Source organism: Lolium perenne, chromosome 2, assembly GCF_019359855.2.
Source record: "Lolium perenne isolate Kyuss_39 chromosome 2, Kyuss_2.0, whole genome shotgun sequence".
NCBI lineage: Eukaryota > Viridiplantae > Streptophyta > Magnoliopsida > Poales > Poaceae > Lolium > Lolium perenne.
The window spans coordinates 15,321,936-15,339,976 of NC_067245.2; the positions used below are offsets into that span (position 1 = coordinate 15,321,936).

An 18,041-nucleotide genomic window follows, 5' to 3' on the forward strand; every position below is an offset into this window, starting at 1 on the left:
CTGTTGGTTCACACCCGTCCAATCGAATTGTTTTGGGCCGTCGGATTTACTACTCTGTCCACTTTTGCCTCAAATGATGCTTTCGCTTCTACTCGCAGTAAAAAAAAACTCCCACTTTTGTTTCTATATAGCAAAAAAAAAAAGGTTCGTCCGTAAAATAAAAGAAATAGACGCCGTGCCGGAGACCTCGCCGGATATCTCATAGCAAAAAATTGTGTTATTGTAGTAAAACCGAGCGCATCAGGGACATCATCGGACACATCCCGAGAGACCTGGCTGGAGGCTCTCACTAGAGACCTCATAGCAACTATTTTGTACAACTGTAGCAAAAAACATAGAATAGTTGTAGCAAAACTGATTTCACCGGAGACTCTCACCGGAAACCTCGTAACAAGAATTTTGTACTATTATAGCAAAAACATAAAACAATTGTAGCAAAACCATTTTTGCCGGAGATATCCGCCAGAGACATCATAGCAAATAATTTATACTTACATTAGCAAAAACTGAACACAACTGTAGCAAAACATATGTACGATTGTAGCGTCACACTTATAATGATGATGTCCTTGCAGCGTCTAAGGTAGGAGATGGAGTGCCCAACACCGTGGTGGCGCCTGGCTTTGCAACAGGAACTCCACCCCCGCCACAACTGTGTTGCCATAAGGGCGCGAACGAGGACGTCTCGGCCTTGCGTAACATAAAGCGCTTGTATAAGCGGTGGCAGTATAAGTAATTTTGACTGACTAATAAGGGTACTAATAAAACGGATGAAAAAATTAGGAAGAAACCTTACTTCCTTTATTAGTAGGTATAGATATAGATATAGATGTCATGGCACATGAAAATAAAATAGTAGTATTTTATTGAGTTATATAAGTTGATACAAATCCACAAATTGTTGCCAAACTAAAGTAGTCTTTAAATAAACAAATAAAATTAGCCTTTAAGAAACTAGAACTAGTTATTTCCAATGACAAATGTATCATTGAGTTTTATAACTGCCATATATATGCACAACTGTGACCCCTTTGATCTGGCCCATCTTCCGACCTTGGTCAGAACCATTGAGTGATGTTTGAAGTCGCTAAATTGCGCCATCAAGTGGAACCTTGGTCTTGGCAAACAGATATAGGTCATTCTTCCGACCGACGGCGAGGCCCATTTGCTCTGTCATGTCAAGCTCTTCTGGCTTAACCCCATGGGGAAGCTCCCAGTCGAAGTGGTAGAGAAGAGCCGCGAGGGCGAGCTCCATGATAGACTGGGCAAATAACATTCCAGGACATATCCTTCGGCCTGCCCCGAAAGGTGTGTACTCGAAGTTGGTTCCCTTGAAATCGACGGAGCCGGACTCAAACCGCTCTGGCTTGAACTCCTCGGCGGCGTCCCAATACTTGGGGTCTCTACAGATTGCCCATGTGTTCACGAATACAGTGGTTCCTTTGGGAACATCATACCCTAGGACTTTGGATGTCTCGGTGGACTCGCGCGGGAGAAGCAAGGGCACAGACGGATGCAACCTAAGTGTCTCCTTGATGACGAGTCTCAAGTACTTGAGGTCTGCCAAGTCATCCTCGGTGACGTTTGGCTTACCTTTGATATTTTCTCGTACTTCGGCTTGTGCTTTCCTCATCACGTTGGGGTTCCTCATGAGCTCCGACATGGCCCATTGGAGCGTTGTCGCGGATGTCTCGCTCCCAGCACTAAACAGGTCCTACACAAAGGCAGACTCAAACAAACAAAAAATTAGGAAGATGAAAGAAAAACAAAGGGACATATATCAAAAAAACATATATCCACGTGTGTGTGTGCTGTAAAAGTTATTGGTATGGTATACTTACGACGATAAGAGATTTGATGGATCCCATGGTAAAAGGCACGTCGTGGCTACCTTCCTTGTGTATCCTGAGGAGAACGTCTAGTAGGTCCTCTTTCTCCTCGTCCTTCACATTTTAAAGGTAGCACTCAAGCAATTTACTTTGAAATGGCGGAGAAATACCATGTAGTAGGTAGGTATGGTGGACACAAATGGCATAGTGGTTGGCTCAAGTATTTTGGATGCATGAGAAGTATTCCCTCTCGATACAAGGTTTAGGCTAGCAAGGCTATTTGAAACAAACACAAGGATGAAGCGGTGCAGCAAAACTCACATAAAAGACATATTGTAAACATTATAAGACTCTACACCGTCTTCCTTGTTGTTCAAACTCAATACTAGAAATTATCTAGACCTTAGAGAGACCAAATATGCAAACCAAATTTTAGCGTGCTCTATGTATTTCTTCATTAATAGGTGCAAAGTATATGATGCAAGAGCTTAAACATGAGCACAACAATTGCCAAGTATCACATTATCCAAGACATTATAGCAAATTACTACATGTATCATTTTTCAATTCCAACCATATAACAATTTAACGAAGAAGAAACTTCGCCATGAATATTATGAGTAAAGCCTAAGGACATACTTGTCCATATGCAACAGCGGAGCGTGTCTCTCTCCCACACAATGAATGCTAGATGGCATTCCGGAATTGGGAGCCACGTGCCGGCACCACACTAGAGAAGAAGTCTCGACACGCAGGTACTTAGCACGAAGGAGGTCAGCCCATAGTCATTCTGCATTTTGGTAAAGTTTCTAAATCCACTTGAGCTTGAGCACTATATTCATGGATTTGGTGTTCAGGATCCCCAGGCCGCCGAACCCCTTAGGTCTACACACGATCACCCAGTCTACCATGTGGTATTTTCGCTTGCTCCCAGTTCCTTTTCAAAAAGTAGAAGCGCGGTTTGTCCATGGCCTTGTTGGTGGTGTCATGCAATATGTAAAGGCTCATGGGAGGCGCACGAGGCGCATCCGCCGGCGCGAGGTCCATGGAAGCCGCTGCAGGATGTCCACCACGAGGTCCGTCGGGATGATGTCCATCGCCACCGCGCGCGCGGCGGCTCGCGATCGATCAGGTGTTCCCAGTTGCCACCGCGTCACGTCCGCGATCCACCTGATTCGTTCTGCGAGATCACGTGCGCTGGCTGCTGTACCCACCAGGCGCAGATGCGTGCCGAAATCAATAATCGACGACGCGACCCGAAGGCCGAAGCGACGACCTCTCCCGACTCGTCTGTTCGCCCCGCGTACCAACACGTCTGTTGGCTCCAGCAAACAGGGAAGTACTAAATGGATTTTCTCCTCCTCTCTTTCTTTCACGGTAACGCGCATCTCTACCGGAAGCCAAATCACGATTTTCATTAGGATGCATCTGGCAGCGCAGTACGGAGTCCATTGCAAACTATAAGAAAAAGATTCAGTAAAGAACTATATATTACTACGCGAAATTCATCTGTCATTCACAAAACGAGCAAAACCTGTCAGACACACTGCACAAATAATTGCCTTCAGGGAATGCTACCAAACTATACATCAAAACAAAGAACTGCATAGTAAACATTCTTTTGTGAACATTCTTTAAGAAAATAACAACCGATTATTGAGAGAATGACTACCAGAAGCAGTACTGATTCCATTGCAAGCAGCAACAAAAAACAACTAATGATACATCAGCTAATAGTTAGGGAACGACTACCAGAAGGAAGCAAACATACCAGCTGCAGCACCAAAATCAACAAACCCCTCTGACCAAACAGTGAGTGAAGAACCCCACAGGCGTCCTCAAGCAGGCGTGTCCCAACCAGAAGCGGAAGGCCTTAATCAAGCTCCTTCAGTTCGAGTGTTCACCTTGTTGCACACCAAAGAAGGCCACGACATGATGTAGGGATCTAGAGGAAAGATAACTTGCTGAATCCAGAGAAGAAGGTTTAGACTCCAGATCGCCGCCGCATGCTTCGCCCGTAGAGGTGAGTGCTCCGTCCTCTCCTCGACAAGTAAAAGTCAAAGTCTAAGTCACACACGCTCTCGCACGCGGTGGGTGACAAGGGGCTTCTACTTATAGAACTACATTCAGAGGAAGGAGAAAGAGAATAGTACTACTAAGGTTTGAACTATGTGTGGGAAGGAGCAGATGTTATCACGGGATGGATGTATCGGACGGCGGGATGGACGAAGACACGGATCGCTGACATGGCTTGTTGCCCGTAAGAGGTGTGATTAATTGATTCATGCTGGAGTCTCATGGGTACTTGTACGTAATAAATGCATCGACTGTTCGTTTGCTTGTAGATCTATAGCTCAATTAATCAATTCCACTTACTATTCGTTTTCTTTGCAAATCTCTAGCTCAATCAATCAATCAACCAATTTCATTGACACTCTTATCTCAATCAATCAATCCGTATTATCAATTTCACGGACTGGCTGGATTTATTTGTTTCTTATCGTACCATCACCTTGCTCTTTATTCAACTATATTACTCAGTTGGATTAGTTAGTTTGCCTAATGTATCTCCGTACTGCTCTTTTTCAACTATTATATTTTTTCGAGAATTAATGTGAATCACATAATCTTGAAACAGAGGGACAATAAGAAATTGTGTGTACCTATATTTAGACCTATTTCTCATTTTTCTTGCAAATCTCTAGCTCAATCCATCAATCCGGATTTGTGTGTACCTTTTGCTCCCTTTCAACTATTATATTCACGTCATCCGGAATTAAGTGACTCACATTTGTCTAGTGTCACAACCTCGCCAGGCATCAAGGACAATGTCTGGATCATTACGGAAACATTAGGCATCCAGGAAGAATTCATTTTAAACTTCATCGAAATTTGAGTGCACACAGTTGGTCAAAGTACAAAAGTGCACACAGCTCAAGAAATAAAAACGGAGCCAACGCACCAGGTCCACGACATCAATAAGCTAGCTAATGCCAAACTGTTTGTATTAAGGACATCAATAATAAGCCATCGCATGTCTCGACAAGGCAAACATCACACAACAAAACCTATTTGTTACAAACCTTTCAGCAAAAACATTATACACCACAATGGTAAAATACTCCAGACTGTTGAAGATGCTCCAGGCCAGCATAGCTAACTAGAACTTAATCCACTGCAACATCACAAATAAAAGCATGTCCCGCTGGCCGGTTCAAGTGTCCAGATCCACATCATATCTTCATGGGGAGAACAACAACATACGCGCTGCTCCGTCGCCTCTGACTGCCACCAGTTGAACAAGCTCACCTTGTCACCTGCACGACAACACTACCAAATAAAAGATTCACCTTCACATGAGGCAACTGGATAAGCATAAGCAAAGATGGTAAACTGAAAATAGCAGGATAGTAGCAAAAGAAAAAAGACGAGAAGAATATCACTTGCAATCCATATCAGCCAATTATCATGCAAATGAGTAGAAATATAGTTGTAATTTAGAACATCCGAGGTGAAAATAAAGGAAGTCATATGAAGCGTTAAAACAAGCAGTGCAGGTACCAGCTTTGAGGAAGTTATATATTACACAAAAAATATCATAGCTATCAGCTCAGGTGTTAATATATGTGATGGGTTTCAGAAGCTTGATCAAGAACTGGATAACGTTGGAGAACAATGAACTTGTCCTGATCTAATCTACAGAACTGACAAAAAGTAATAGGTATGATTGATGCCAAGATGCTACAAACAAACCTGCCTAGCTCTGTTTTCATGTATCATTTTTGGACTGTACCAACACAGAAATATGAGTTGCTCAAATAACACGATCCCACAGGAGACAGATATTGCTCGTCATATTCTTAGCAAACATCATGTCAAGGAATTCATATGATGACAACTACTAGAAGACACAAAAAAATCATGGTGGTGTTTCAATGTTACAAACAGACCATCATCTTCCTCCCAGAACTGAGCTACAACACTGCAACCTGTAACATCTGCCCAACATGCGACAAGAAAGAACCGATTTTTCAGTGGAATAGGGAATACCTTGAGCATCTGGAGAAGGGGGTCAGGCAGAGCAGGTTGCCGACATCAACGCCGGTGGGCACGAGTAGCAAGACCCCATCAGAAGTGATACTCATTAATGGTAACTACGGTTATTCTAAATTTGGATCTCAATTAAAATTTGTAACCCAAATATTAAAAACTGCAATTCTTCAATAAAGCTGGACATCATGGGCTAATTTGTGGGCATATTTATCAGAAGAAAATGACATATGCCACATATCTAAACTCAACCAAATAGAAAAACATGATGATGACCATTCTTCATAGAAAGATCCAGAGAAGCAACCGATGGCCTCCTGGTGTGGTCTACGAATAGTAATACATAAAACAAAACAAGATGCACTGTTAGGTACTACTGCTACTAGTACTCCTACATCAGGAGATAAACGATTGATTGCAGAGACTATTAAGAAACCTTTAATCACAAACTACATTCTCTTCTTATTGGTTTACTTATTAGGCCTGATCTAACTATACAGTGATATTCACAACCAAATGAATGTCTCCAGGTACATACCCAACTGCTTAGAAATCCCACAATCAATTTTAAAATGGCAGCATCAAAATTGAACATCACAAAGCTATATAAGAATGCACTAGTCTAAAAGGAAAACCATATGCATCTCAGCTAGCATAAGAATGCATCCCTAGAAAGGAAACAAAGGCTAGGCATAAACAAATATTTCATCTCTGATAAGCACTTCCACAAACACGTCCGGTTTGTTGTACCAACCAAAGCAAACCAGCCAGAAGTGAGAAGTAAGAAGGGAGGTCATAACCTGCAACCTGAAGCAAAGCACGATGTTAAGGCAAGGAAGGAGACAAATCAGACAGCCAGCTTGAGTCATTCCCTCACGCATTGTACCAGAAGGCGATGACCATAGGACGCCCTTTTCGGAAAATTCATGTCCTTTCTTTTTGTGTGCCGCCATTCTCTTCCTTGGCGTGGACCACATCGGACAGCTCCTAGAGTCCAGCTGCAACCATAGCTCCCATGCTCCCTGCTGCCGCCACCATCTTTCTCCTGGTGTCAAGTGGCAGGCAGCAAAGAAGCTCCAAGAGGGCATCACCCTGGAACTCGGTCCTCATCGCCTTGGCCGAGTCAAACGACCGAGGAAGGGCCTTAACACATGTACCACAGCTCCTATATGTCGCCTGAAAAATTCAAAAGTGAAAGATGATAAGAGGATTTTTGAAAATATGATCTGCATGGTACTGAAACAAACTCTAGACTTATAAGGATTTTTTTTCGAGAAAACGCAAGAGATTTTGCGTTTCATTTCATTGAATAGAAAGAAGACATCAAGGGTACAACCTCCAGAAGGAGGGACACACACACGACCTTCCTCACCAAAGACTGCAACTTGGTAAGGAGGTGCCCTCGACTACAGACCACAGCGACATTAGGCCTCGCCTAGCCTTGCCTACCATGGTTTTAAAGGCGGCCAGGCGTCCCAAGGCGATGGGGGTGCGCCTGGACGCATAGGCGCTCAAGGCGCGTTGCAAGGCGACGCCTTCGGTCGAACGCTCGAAGCGAAGCGAAGGACAGGGCTCCGGCCCAGTATACTCAAAGGCAAAAAGAATTATCCCCGGCCCAACCGGCCCAACGAGATGGGGCTGGACGAGCAAGGACGCAGCTCAACCTCGACCTCTCTGTCCCCCACCGAGAGAAGAGGAGGCCATCCGAGATGGGGCAAGGAGGAGGAGGAGGAGGAGGCCGGGCGGAGAGGCAGCCACCACGGCGCCCGGACGCGCTCGCCGGCGGTGCTGCAGACTCCTAGGACGCCGGTGTCCGTGAAGGGGAGGGTGCTGGCCGGAGAAGGGGAGGCCGGCGGAGGAGGATGGAGGACGAGATCTCTCTCAATCGATTCGATTCTTGACTGGTCTGTTCCCCTCTCTCTCTCCTCTCTGTTTCCCTCTCTCGGCCCCCAATTTCTCGCCAATTTCTGAGTTCTCGCCATGGTTCCCGCCGCCTCCTTTGCTTCCGCTTGACTTGTCCATGGCGTCCAAAATGGGCCGTAGCGACGCTTTCCCCGCCTAAGCGACGACTTGGACGCCTCAAAGGGCGAATCCGGACGCCTTAGACAAGATCCTAAGGCGAGCACGACGCCTTGCCATCTCCGGGCGCTCGGACGCTTGTTGCCGCTTAGGCGACGCCTAGGCGACGCCTTTAAAACCATGTTGCCTACAACCAAGAATGGTGAGGCATCGAGACTTGAAACAACAAGGTAGCGACACCGTTGCCGTGCACCTCGAGGGACAATTGCAGCTCCAAGACTGCCCAGGCCAACGTACCTCGCACCCATCGTGTGCCAACGTAGTCGTCAAGTGGGAGGCAGGGCCTAGCTGGAACTGGTGTAGCAATCATCGGGGAAGTACCAGGCAAATGTTGAAGTAGTCTATGCTGGAGACACGCATCACCAACGTCCAGCTGCAGCAACAAGTACTCCACTTCAACATTTGCAGGGCCATCAAGAGGGGAACAGTGCTGAGACGCCGCTGCCCGGTCCAGCAGGCCGGACCTAGGGTTTTCCCGATGCTCGAGGAGGAAGTCTGGTCAGGGTCATGCCAACACCTCGAAGAGGTAACGGCAACCTCGAGCGTCGCCGTTGACAGCACAGGTTGTCGCCGCGCGGGGATTTCGCCCTGACCCATGAACAAGGAGCATTGATGATGCAGGGGCAGATCGGAGGTGGTGAAGGAGGTCGCTGGAGTAGACCGTCACTCGGGGAAGCCTAGAAACGTCGCAGGAGAAGGGGCACCGGCCAGCGCAGATGCTGCCGCGCCAGCCCGCAGCTGCCGTCGCCGGGATCCGTCGGGGCAGACTAGAGTAGCCATCGCCCAAAAGGTTTGATGCTCACACGCATGTCATCCTCCACCAGCGACAGCCGGGGGGATGGGTGGAAGGGGATTGGATCGAAGGGGGTGCATGGCCATGGCCCACCCGACCCAGGTCAGGCCCAGATCGAGAGAAGCAACCGATGGCCTCCCTAGTGTGGTCTACGAATAGTAATACATAAACCACAACAAGATGCTCTGTTAGGTACTACTCCTACTAGTACTCCTACATCAGGAGATAAACGATTGATTGCGAGAGACTATTAAGACTAGCCACAATGGGAGTATCATAGGTAGTATCATGCATGCCATGTAGGCAAAAAATCTTATGTGGCACATCAATTAATGAGGAGAGAGGTGAGAGTAGTATCATAGGTAGATACAGTATCATAGCACGTAAAACTAGAAATTTTAGTGGCAAACACATCATGTACACATATTTGCATTGAGATTCTACAAAACATTAAATAGGATGTCACTATGATACTAATTCATGATACTATGCATTGGAGGTGTTGTATCATAAACTAGTATCATATGTATGATACTAGTCTATGATACTTCCCATTGTGACTAGTCTAAGTAACCTTTAATCACAAACTACATTCTCTTTTTACGGGTCTACTTATTAGGGCTAATCTAACTATAGAGTGACCTAGATAATCAAAGATCAAAACTACACAGTACCAACCAGTGGTATTCACAACCAAATGAATGTCTCCCGGTACAGACCCATCTGCTTGGAAATCCCACAATCAATTTTAAAATGGCAGCATCAAAATTGAACATCACAGAGCTATATAAGAATGCACAAGTCTAAAAGGAAAACCATATGCATCTCAGCTAGCATAAACAATTTCATCTCTGATAAGCAGTTTAAGCACTTCCACATTGTACTGACCAAAGCAAACCAGCGAGAAGTGAGAAGTAAGGAGGGAGGTCATAACCTGCGAGCTGAAGCAGAGCATGCTGTTGAGACAAGGAGACAAATCGGACAGCCAGATCAAGTCATTCCCTCACGCATTGTACCAGCAGGTGATGAAAATAGGGACGCCCTTTTCGACAAAATCATGTCCTTTCTTTTCATGTGCCGCCATTCTCTTCCTTGGCATCGACCACCTCGGACAGCTCCTAGCGTCCAGCTGCCACCATAGCTCCCATGCTCCCTGCGGCCACCACCATCTTTCTCCCGGTGTCTAGTGGCAGGCAGCAAAGAAGCTCTAAGAGGCCATCAGCATGGACCTCGGTCCTCAGCACCTTGGCCAAGTCAAACGACCGAGGAAGGGCCTCAACACATGTACCACAGCTCCTATGTCGCCTGAAAAATTCAAAAGTGAAAGGTGATAAGAGGATCTCTGAAAATATGATCTGCATAGTACTGAAACAAACTCTAGACTTATAAGGATCTTATATCTCTCAAGGAAATTATTTAACTTACAAGAAAGAACATGACAACGGTACATAATTGATTTTTTTATAGCAACAGCAACCTCTTCAACTACTACAAATGGTATATGTATCACGCTTAACAGGTTTAGTGATAGATCGTATATATGTGGAAAAGAAGAACTACCTCTATAGACTAAAAAGGCCGGAGTGGTCCAAATGCTTAGTTTCTGTTAACTGGAAACTCAGCCATGGCGTGACTGTGGGGTGTCCACTCAGCCTTTGATCCTCTCCAACTGCACATATACAAGTAAGAATCATAAATTATTGGGATAATCTTCAATGGTATATGTAACTGAAAATGCTCCCCAACCTTTATGAAATTTAGACCACATGTCCATGTCTAGAAGGGAAATCGTACACATCTAAATAAGCATTTGCTAATTAATTAGATAAGCAAGGAGAAAGACCATTCAATTCGCAGATTTAATATTGTCAACCTGGTGTAGTGCTTGCAAACTCAAAACAGAAAACAAGCTTATTAGCCATTTTCTCCTTTCGTCTCAACATTTAATAAAAGTTGCAAGAATCCCAAATTCAAAAAGGACGAAATGCAAATATTAGAGAACAGTGGAAAGGAGGCTTTGTGAGCTTTAAATGTACAAATGTAAAATCTAACAGCACATGAAGATCTATGGTTCATTCTTTGCTCGAACTTAAGGCCCACAAAGACATACAGAAAAAACCAATCCTTAAACAGTTACTTAGTTTATTTCGGCACGAGAATATCAGTAAGATCCTCTTGTGAAACAATGACAATTGTACCTTCATCACTCGACTGCAACTCTAGCAAATTCACAAAAAAAATGGAAAAATCACAGTAAGGGCAATAGCCGTGGATATGCTTACTTCAAAAATGGAGTTCACACTTCCACAGCTAGCCATTTCATGCACCAAGTAAGATCATTGCATGGCAGGAACGCAGCAGAATTGTTTCTGTTTGGACTTCTATTCTAGAATCTGGAATACACGCATCTCTAGAGAACTCTCCTTGCCAAGTGAACGACCATGATATCAAAACAAATAAGATGCTACTAAATAGTATACTATTGCAGACAACGACCTTCTACAATGTTTCAAGGCTGAAGTTCAGAGTATAATATAAAAATACAAGGGGCTGATTCCAATCCAATTCCAAATGGGAGAAGAAAACCCAACTGAAATTGCAGACAACTACCTTCTACAATGTTTGAAATTGCAGATAACAGTTTATAGGTGAATATATCACAAAGATCAAAATTGATCAATGGACACAACATAACTCGATGATGCATAAGACAGTTCATTTAAAGAAAAAAGCTATGATAATTCCAGAACTGTATTGCCACAATATAATGAAACTACCAAGCATGATAAACAGAAGTTCCTTTTTTAAAAGAATCCTGTTATACAACAATGCAAATATTATCATGTCCATTGCCTAGAACATCAGAAAATTATAATCATGACGTTCAATAGGTGATCTGATATACATAAATGTGCTTTGCATTAATCGTCACCAACAAAATGTATTAACGTTCACCATCCTTGGCCTTTTATAAAAATAAAATTTGAGTTATCGTCCGTAATAATATGTTAGTTTCTATCCATATTAACTGAAGCAGATAATTAAACCATGATCACTTGTTAAGAAATATCCAACTTTAGTTTCAAGCTTGGTCTACTTTAGTTTCAAGCTTTTATCAGTTCATCCTAATGAGTAAAGCTATAAATGCATCATTTGGTTCCTACAGTATGAATTTCCTACAGCTAGTTCTGAAAACACTAATACAACTTAATGGATGGTCCATGCTACGACACCAACTGGTACTATTTAGCAGCCTGGCAAGTTACTGCAATTTGATAGGACAGGAAGACCAATTCAGGAGAACGGCATGCTTTAACAAAATTAATCGTTCTACAATACATGTAAGAAAAACCAAGAAGGCCACAAACCGAGAACAATATACAGATTGTGATGAACATATTCGAGAAAAAATGGACCTTTGGGTGGCGAGGTTGACAATCTCCTGAAGGGCAGCGCCGAGGCCGCCTCGATGGACATTGGGGAAGCCATCTTGACCTCCTGCTCGGTCGCGCCCATTTCCTCCCTGTCGTCGCTCCTCACTGTACACAAGTGTTAAACACATCTAGTATCATCTACAAATCATGATGTGGGTGCACAACAGCTGAGATGACAAAAAAATAGCAAAATTGATCCAGCAGCTATACCAATGAGTGAGACAGTTCCAGAAATGATTTTACCTGCTCTTGTGGAGTTGAGACAGTTCCAGTGGCACTGTGGTTGTACGTAAAGAGGCTCTAACACCCATTGCAGATGAGCATCGACATGGCTGCCTTTGTCTCAGCGTTGCACCTAGGCAGATCACATACGCATGACTAGTTTCAGATCTAAGGCAAGTAAATGCATCAGTCAACTAGCAGAGATGCAAATGCCAGCCGGAAGTAATTCTTCCATTATCAAGAAGCAAACTAGCTAGTATACTGCATGTGTTATACTATTCACATATTATAGGCCATACCAATAAATATATCATCTCCATGTAGGGTAACCTTTGCAACGCATTTGTACATGCATCTCTTATGCACATGTACAAAAGAGATGAATTATATATATAATCTCGTTTTGCTGTATCAGAACATCTCTGCACCTATCAAACAGTTACTATATTTACCTGCAGATCTAATTGGTCAGACCTGCAGCATGTCTGTGCTTCTGCGATCTCTTGGGTGTCAGCGGGACAAAAGACAGGGCATCAAAAACACCCTGAACCATACCAATGTTAACCAATCTAGCATCAAGGAACATGACTCACAGGGCTTCTATTCTGGCATTTCCATTTAGTACTAGTTAAGATCATTTGCACGCATTTCATCAGAATTTGATGCACAGGTAATCCCGTAAGATTTGAATCCATTCAAAATAAGAGAAAAGCAGGTAATCCCGTAAGATTTGAATCCATTCAAAATAAGAGAAAATTGCCGTACTAGTAGTAAGTACTCCCTCTGTTTGGGATTGTAAGGCCAACGGACCATTTTGCAAAAACCAAGGTAAAGTTTTACTGGTTGCAATGGCTATTCAATTGCACCGAGCGTTTCAGCAAATTGCTGTGTCAACTGAAAGGGCACCAAATCAACTCCTTGACATACACAAACCTGTAACCATACAGGTGACTTTTAAGAAAACTGTATACTACAGGTCCGGTGAATGGCTTAGACGATCAGTACTAAAGCACAACAAGTTCAACTGCTTCCATATACAAAATTGAACTGAATTTTAAACAAACAGGAACAAAACAGAAGAGTAAGCAAGAATCTTGATCAGCATCTTTTTCTAAAGAAAACACCATGTGCTACTGAACTCTAAAGAGGACAGGAGAAACACTAAACCGAGCTCAAGCTATATTCAGAGATAAGGGACATAATTTGTGCGCTAACTGAAGGAAAGAAGTGCTCACGCATAACACTGAACAAATGAAAATTGACGGGCAACCATTCCGTGTAGGTATGGGACTCCCATCGATTGATCTTAATTCTCCACTACTCCAACTTTTGGCAGAGTACTAGTTTATTTGCTAGCTCAAAGCTCAAATCCCATCATGCCATATGTCCATGCAAGTTAATTAAAAAGACACACCGCTGAGCTGGGAAACAACAAGACACTTCACACACAATTCATAAAACAGGCCTGATGTGTTCATGGTGCAGGGAAACCAGAGCTGGAGGAGACCTGACGATGACGACGCTGAGGGCATGTGTTTGAGCGGCCGGCGCACTTCTGCGTGAGCTATCTCCACCGATTTATCCAGGACTCCTCCTCCGGTTGGTAAAAAAGGAAACGATTTTTTCAGTCAAATTTGGGAAGAAGAGTTGGAGTTAAATTGGAGAGCAGGTATGGGCACAACACATACTTAGAGCTCGGATGGCGACCAGAGTTGGCTGGGGAGAATGCTCCAAAACAACTATCTGGGCATGCATGCTCTCCTTCATCAACACATAACTGGAGCCTATAAAATTGAACAATAATTAGGCATCAAGCTACCAACTTGATACACTAGTCCATTCAGGGAAACTAAATCAAGCTCCTTGTGACGATGTTGTCTTGGTGTTGCTTCAAGGTCTGAAGAATGCTCCAAAACAATTGTCTGGGCATGCATCCTCTCCTATAACTGCAACCTATAAAATTTGAACAATAATTAGCCAACAAGCTACCAACTTTTTATATACTACTAGTTCATCCAATGAGTGAAACAGAATCACACAATGTTGACAACATAACCATGACACTCTTTTCAAACAGGATCATAATAAATTTTGATTTAACCCACTGAAGGCAAATGGTTAATATCATCTTAAACAATAGTTTGACATCAAAAGGGAACATTGATGGAAATGCAGACAAGGTGAACATTGATGGGAGTGCAGACAAGGCGAACACGTTGGTTGACTAGAAGTTGAACACATGAACCACCATGATTCCACGTCGTGCATATATGAACCCTACAAATAATTAATATGGGGTTTTGGTTCGGCATACCTGGAGGTACGGCAATGTCCTGGAGCAGGGCGTGCAGCATGGCAGCCTCACCCCGCAGCAGGCGCCAGCGATGGAACTGACCAGGGAGAAGGGTACGGGCAGCACTGTCGCATCTTGTTGGTCTGGGCGGCGGGGAGGCCCGAGCAGGAGGGTGCATGGCGAGGTGGTGACGCGGGCCAGAGTGCAGTTGTACGTGGTCGCCAGCCGCTCATCTCCTCCCTCTAAACCTCTCTATCTCAGGCTTCAACTCCCTCGTGCACCTACGCATGGGTGGCAGCCGGTGGAGCATGGTCCAGCCGGTCACTTGTGCTACGTCACCACCACATGTTGGCAGGCTGCCATGCTTCCTAGTAGACTATTAGACATGTATATCTTAGATATATGAGACCTGAAAAGAAAATGAAAAAACATTAGAGGCATTACATATGAGGAGTTAACAGAAAGACTAATAATCCATCTTTGCCCCTTCAGAACTTTTCGACAGATCAAATCAGCGAGACAAATGACAGGGCATCAAGAACACCCTGTTACCCTGAACCATATTGATGTTCACCAATCTAGCATGAAGGTATATAGACTTAATTCACGGAGCTTAGGCGATCAGTACTAAAGCACAACAAGTTGAACTGCTTGCATATACAAAACTAAACTGAATTTTAAACAAACAGCAACAAAACACAGGAGTAAACAAGAATCTTGATCAGCATCTTTTTCTAAAGAAAACACCATGTGCTACTAAACTCTAAATAGGACAGGAGAAACACTAAACCGAGCTCAAGCAATATTCAGAGATTAGGGACATAATTTCAGCGCTAACTGAAGGAAAGAAGTGCTCGCGCACAACACTGAACAAATTAAAATTGAACGTGCAACCATTCCATGTAGGTATGGGACTCCCATGGATTGATCTTAATTCTCCACCACTCCAACTTTTGGTAGAGTACTAGTTTATTTGCTAGCTCAAAGCTCAAATCCCATCATGCCATTTGTCCATGCAAGTTAATTAAAAAGACACACCGCTGAGCAGGGAAACAACAAGACACTGACACACAATTCATAATCCCTGATTCTAAAACGGGCCTGATGCGTTCGTGGTGCAGGGAACCCAGAGCTGGAGGAGACCTGATGACAACGTCGCTGAGGGCATGTGTTTGAGCGCCTGGCGTACTACTGAGTGAGCTATCTCCACGGATTTATCCGGGACTCCTCCTCCGGCTAGTAAAAAAAGAAACGATTTGTTCTGTCAAATTCGGGAAGAAGAGTTGGAGTTGAACTGGGAGAGCAGGTACGGGGAAAACGCATACCTAGAGCTCGGACGGCGACCAGAGTTGGCCGGGGAGAAGGAGCAGAACCCATGCTGCGCCGACGAAGGGCATGGGTGTGGTGGCCCGCCGAGGAATGCGATGTTGTCTCGGAGCTGCTTGTGACATTGTTGTCTTGATGCTTCTTCAAGGTCAGAAGAATTAATACTCCCAAACACTTATGTGGGCATTCATGCTCTCCTTCATCAACGCATAACTGCAGCCTATAAAATTGAACGATAATTAGGCATCAAGCTACCAACTTGATACACTAGTTCAGTCAGGGAAACCAAATCACACGATGTTTGACAATATAGCCATGGCAATCTTTCATAATAAATTTTGATTTAACCCACAGAAGGCATCACTTAATCTATACTTGGATATCAACAGGAAGATAAACCTTGTCAGGAAACTGATTTCCAATTTCGACCAGATTATTATTGTTAGGATTTGGGGAAACATTTGATGGGGAAGCAGACAAGGTGAACATGAACCGACTTGATTCCACATCGCGTATATATTAATCCCCAAATCGTTAGATTCACTGACCCAAATCAGAACAACCCTCGAAAAAATGCAGTGCTTAATCTTGTTGAACTGGTGGGTGTGGGTGGGGGGGAAGAGGATTAGGTCTCTGGTTTTGGTTGGTCGTACCTGGACTTACGGCGACGTCCCGGGGCAGGGCGTGCGTGGTGAGGGAGGGCGTGCAGCATGGCGATGGCGGGGTCATCCCGGCAGCAGGCGCCGGCGGAGTGCTCCTCCCGCGCCGGCAGATGAGGTCGACGGAGGGCATGGGGAGACGAGGCGAGGCGGCGGCGCAGGTTTGATTGGCCACAGCTTCCAGCTCCGGCAGGCGAGGTCGACGGAGGGCTTGGGGAGGCGGCGGCGCAGGTTTGATTGGCCACAGCTTCCAGCTCCGGCAGGCGAGGTCGACGGAGGGCTTGGGGAGGCGGCGGCGCAGGTTTGATTGGCTCCGGCCAGGTGATGCGAGGCGACACCGGCTATAATCATTCGCTTCACGCGAGGCGTCGGTTCCGTTAATTAATAAGATGATTTTTCGAGTTTCACGCGAGGTGTCAAGAAATCGTGAGAGGTAACTCAACAAATAGGCTTCACGCGAGTTTGTTGTTTTCGCGTGATATCTCCAAAACCCGAGCCTATAAAATACCACTCCTAAGTTGGTTATGATGATAAGGTTGGCCTCACACCTCCAGGTCGTAAATTTCACAAATATAATAGTACAAAGCATATATTACAAAACATGTATATCGTTAAAAAGTTTAGATGTTCTACTTCTTAATGATACAATTTATGTGTTGCATATTTATATTATGTTGATAACGTGACCGACAAAGATAACACATTCCGGCCCCCTCTCTCTCCCTCGCGTCGCCCCTCCAGGTGACCGGGGGGAAACCCTAAATCGCGCATCGCCAGTGTTGCGGTCTGCGCTCTTCGGTCGTGTGTACGGCGAAGGGGCGGCGGGCGCAGGCCTGGTGCGGAGGTCGCCTCGTCGGGCCTCCAGCATCAGATCTGGACGGGTGTTGTTCCTCCCTGTGGTGCTCCTCCCACCTCCCTGGCCCTAGACTCCCTCCGGTGGTTTGGTGAGGTTGGTCGGCGGTGGGCTCTGAACCGGGGGGAACCCTTGGCTGACGGTGACGACCATGAGGTCGACGACACTGCCGACGCTGTTGTTCAACTTCTTGAAGGTGACATCGAGGTTGTATACCCTCCCTCCCTAATCTTCCTATCTCGGGTAAAAGCCCAAAACTTCGGTTTGGACGGCGGCGACGCTCTGGTGTCGTTCCCTCGATGGAGGTGCCGTTCTGAGATAGCTGATATGGGTGGACGAGCTCGACGGCGGTTGGTAGGCGGTGTCCGTGCCTGCTCATGGCAGCTTGGCCTGGTGTGTTGTGGTGTGGGTTGCATGTGGCGGTGATGTTCGCGGGTGGCGGCGCGGCGAGGAGAGTGCTTGGAGTCCTTCTCCTCGGCAGTGACTTCCGATATTCATGCGTG

At 45.0% G+C, this 18,041-nt stretch overlaps 2 protein-coding genes across 8 annotated transcripts; both read right to left on the reverse strand.

Annotated features, from left to right (window-relative positions):
* Positions 1–835: 835 nt before the first annotated feature.
* LOC127331277 (desmethyl-deoxy-podophyllotoxin synthase-like) lies at positions 836–1,982 on the reverse strand. Its single transcript, XM_071825099.1, has 2 exons — positions 1,842–1,982; positions 836–1,714 (listed from the first exon to the last, which is right to left on the reverse strand). Exons 1-2 carry the CDS (start codon positions 1,866–1,868, stop codon positions 1,088–1,090), a joined length of 654 nt encoding a protein of 217 aa, XP_071681200.1. The 5' UTR covers positions 1,869–1,982; the 3' UTR covers positions 836–1,087.
* Positions 1,983–4,799: 2,817 nt separating this feature from the next.
* On the reverse strand, positions 4,800–17,062 carry LOC127331278 (uncharacterized). Of its 7 annotated transcripts, none has more exons than XM_071825894.1 (12): positions 16,680–17,054; positions 16,026–16,246; positions 15,844–15,936; positions 14,722–15,109; positions 14,096–14,360; positions 13,915–14,001; positions 12,429–12,540; positions 12,168–12,290; positions 10,312–10,420; positions 9,686–10,056; positions 6,766–7,055; positions 4,800–6,686 (listed from the first exon to the last, which is right to left on the reverse strand). In XM_071825894.1, the coding sequence occupies exons 5-9, from the start codon at positions 14,172–14,174 to the stop codon at positions 10,348–10,350; spliced, it is 474 nt and encodes a 157-aa protein (XP_071681995.1). In that variant the 5' UTR covers positions 14,175–14,360; positions 14,722–15,109; positions 15,844–15,936; positions 16,026–16,246; positions 16,680–17,054; the 3' UTR covers positions 4,800–6,686; positions 6,766–7,055; positions 9,686–10,056; positions 10,312–10,347. The 7 variants fall into 7 exon arrangements, 6 of the variants coding, with proteins under 6 accessions (XP_071681995.1, XP_071681999.1, XP_071681998.1 ...); XM_071825898.1 differs by having other exon boundaries at positions 4,800–5,146; positions 6,680–7,055; XM_071825897.1 differs by having other exon boundaries at positions 4,800–5,159; positions 6,680–7,055.
* Between the last annotated feature and the right edge of the window lie 979 nt (positions 17,063–18,041).

What these genes read in the sequence shown, in the direction of transcription:
- LOC127331278 (XM_071825894.1), bottom strand. Translation starts at nt 14,174, where the DNA reads ATGAAGGAGAGCATGCATGCCCAGATAGTTGTTTTGGAGCATTCTCCC. An exon ending in CTCAGCGTCGTCATCGTCAG is followed by an intron (nt 12,541 to 13,914) that starts GTCTCCTCCAGC and finishes TGATCTGCCTAG; the next exon opens with GTGCAACGCTGAGACAAAGG. An exon ending in GTCAACCTCGCCACCCAAAG is followed by an intron (nt 10,421 to 12,167) that starts GTCCATTTTTTC and finishes GTATATGTGCAG; the next exon opens with TTGGAGAGGATCAAAGGCTG.
- LOC127331277 (XM_071825099.1), bottom strand. Translation starts at nt 1,868, where the DNA reads ATGGGATCCATCAAATCTCTTATCGTC. An exon ending in CCATCAAATCTCTTATCGTC is followed by an intron (nt 1,715 to 1,841) that starts GTAAGTATACCA and finishes GCCTTTGTGTAG; the next exon opens with GACCTGTTTAGTGCTGGGAG.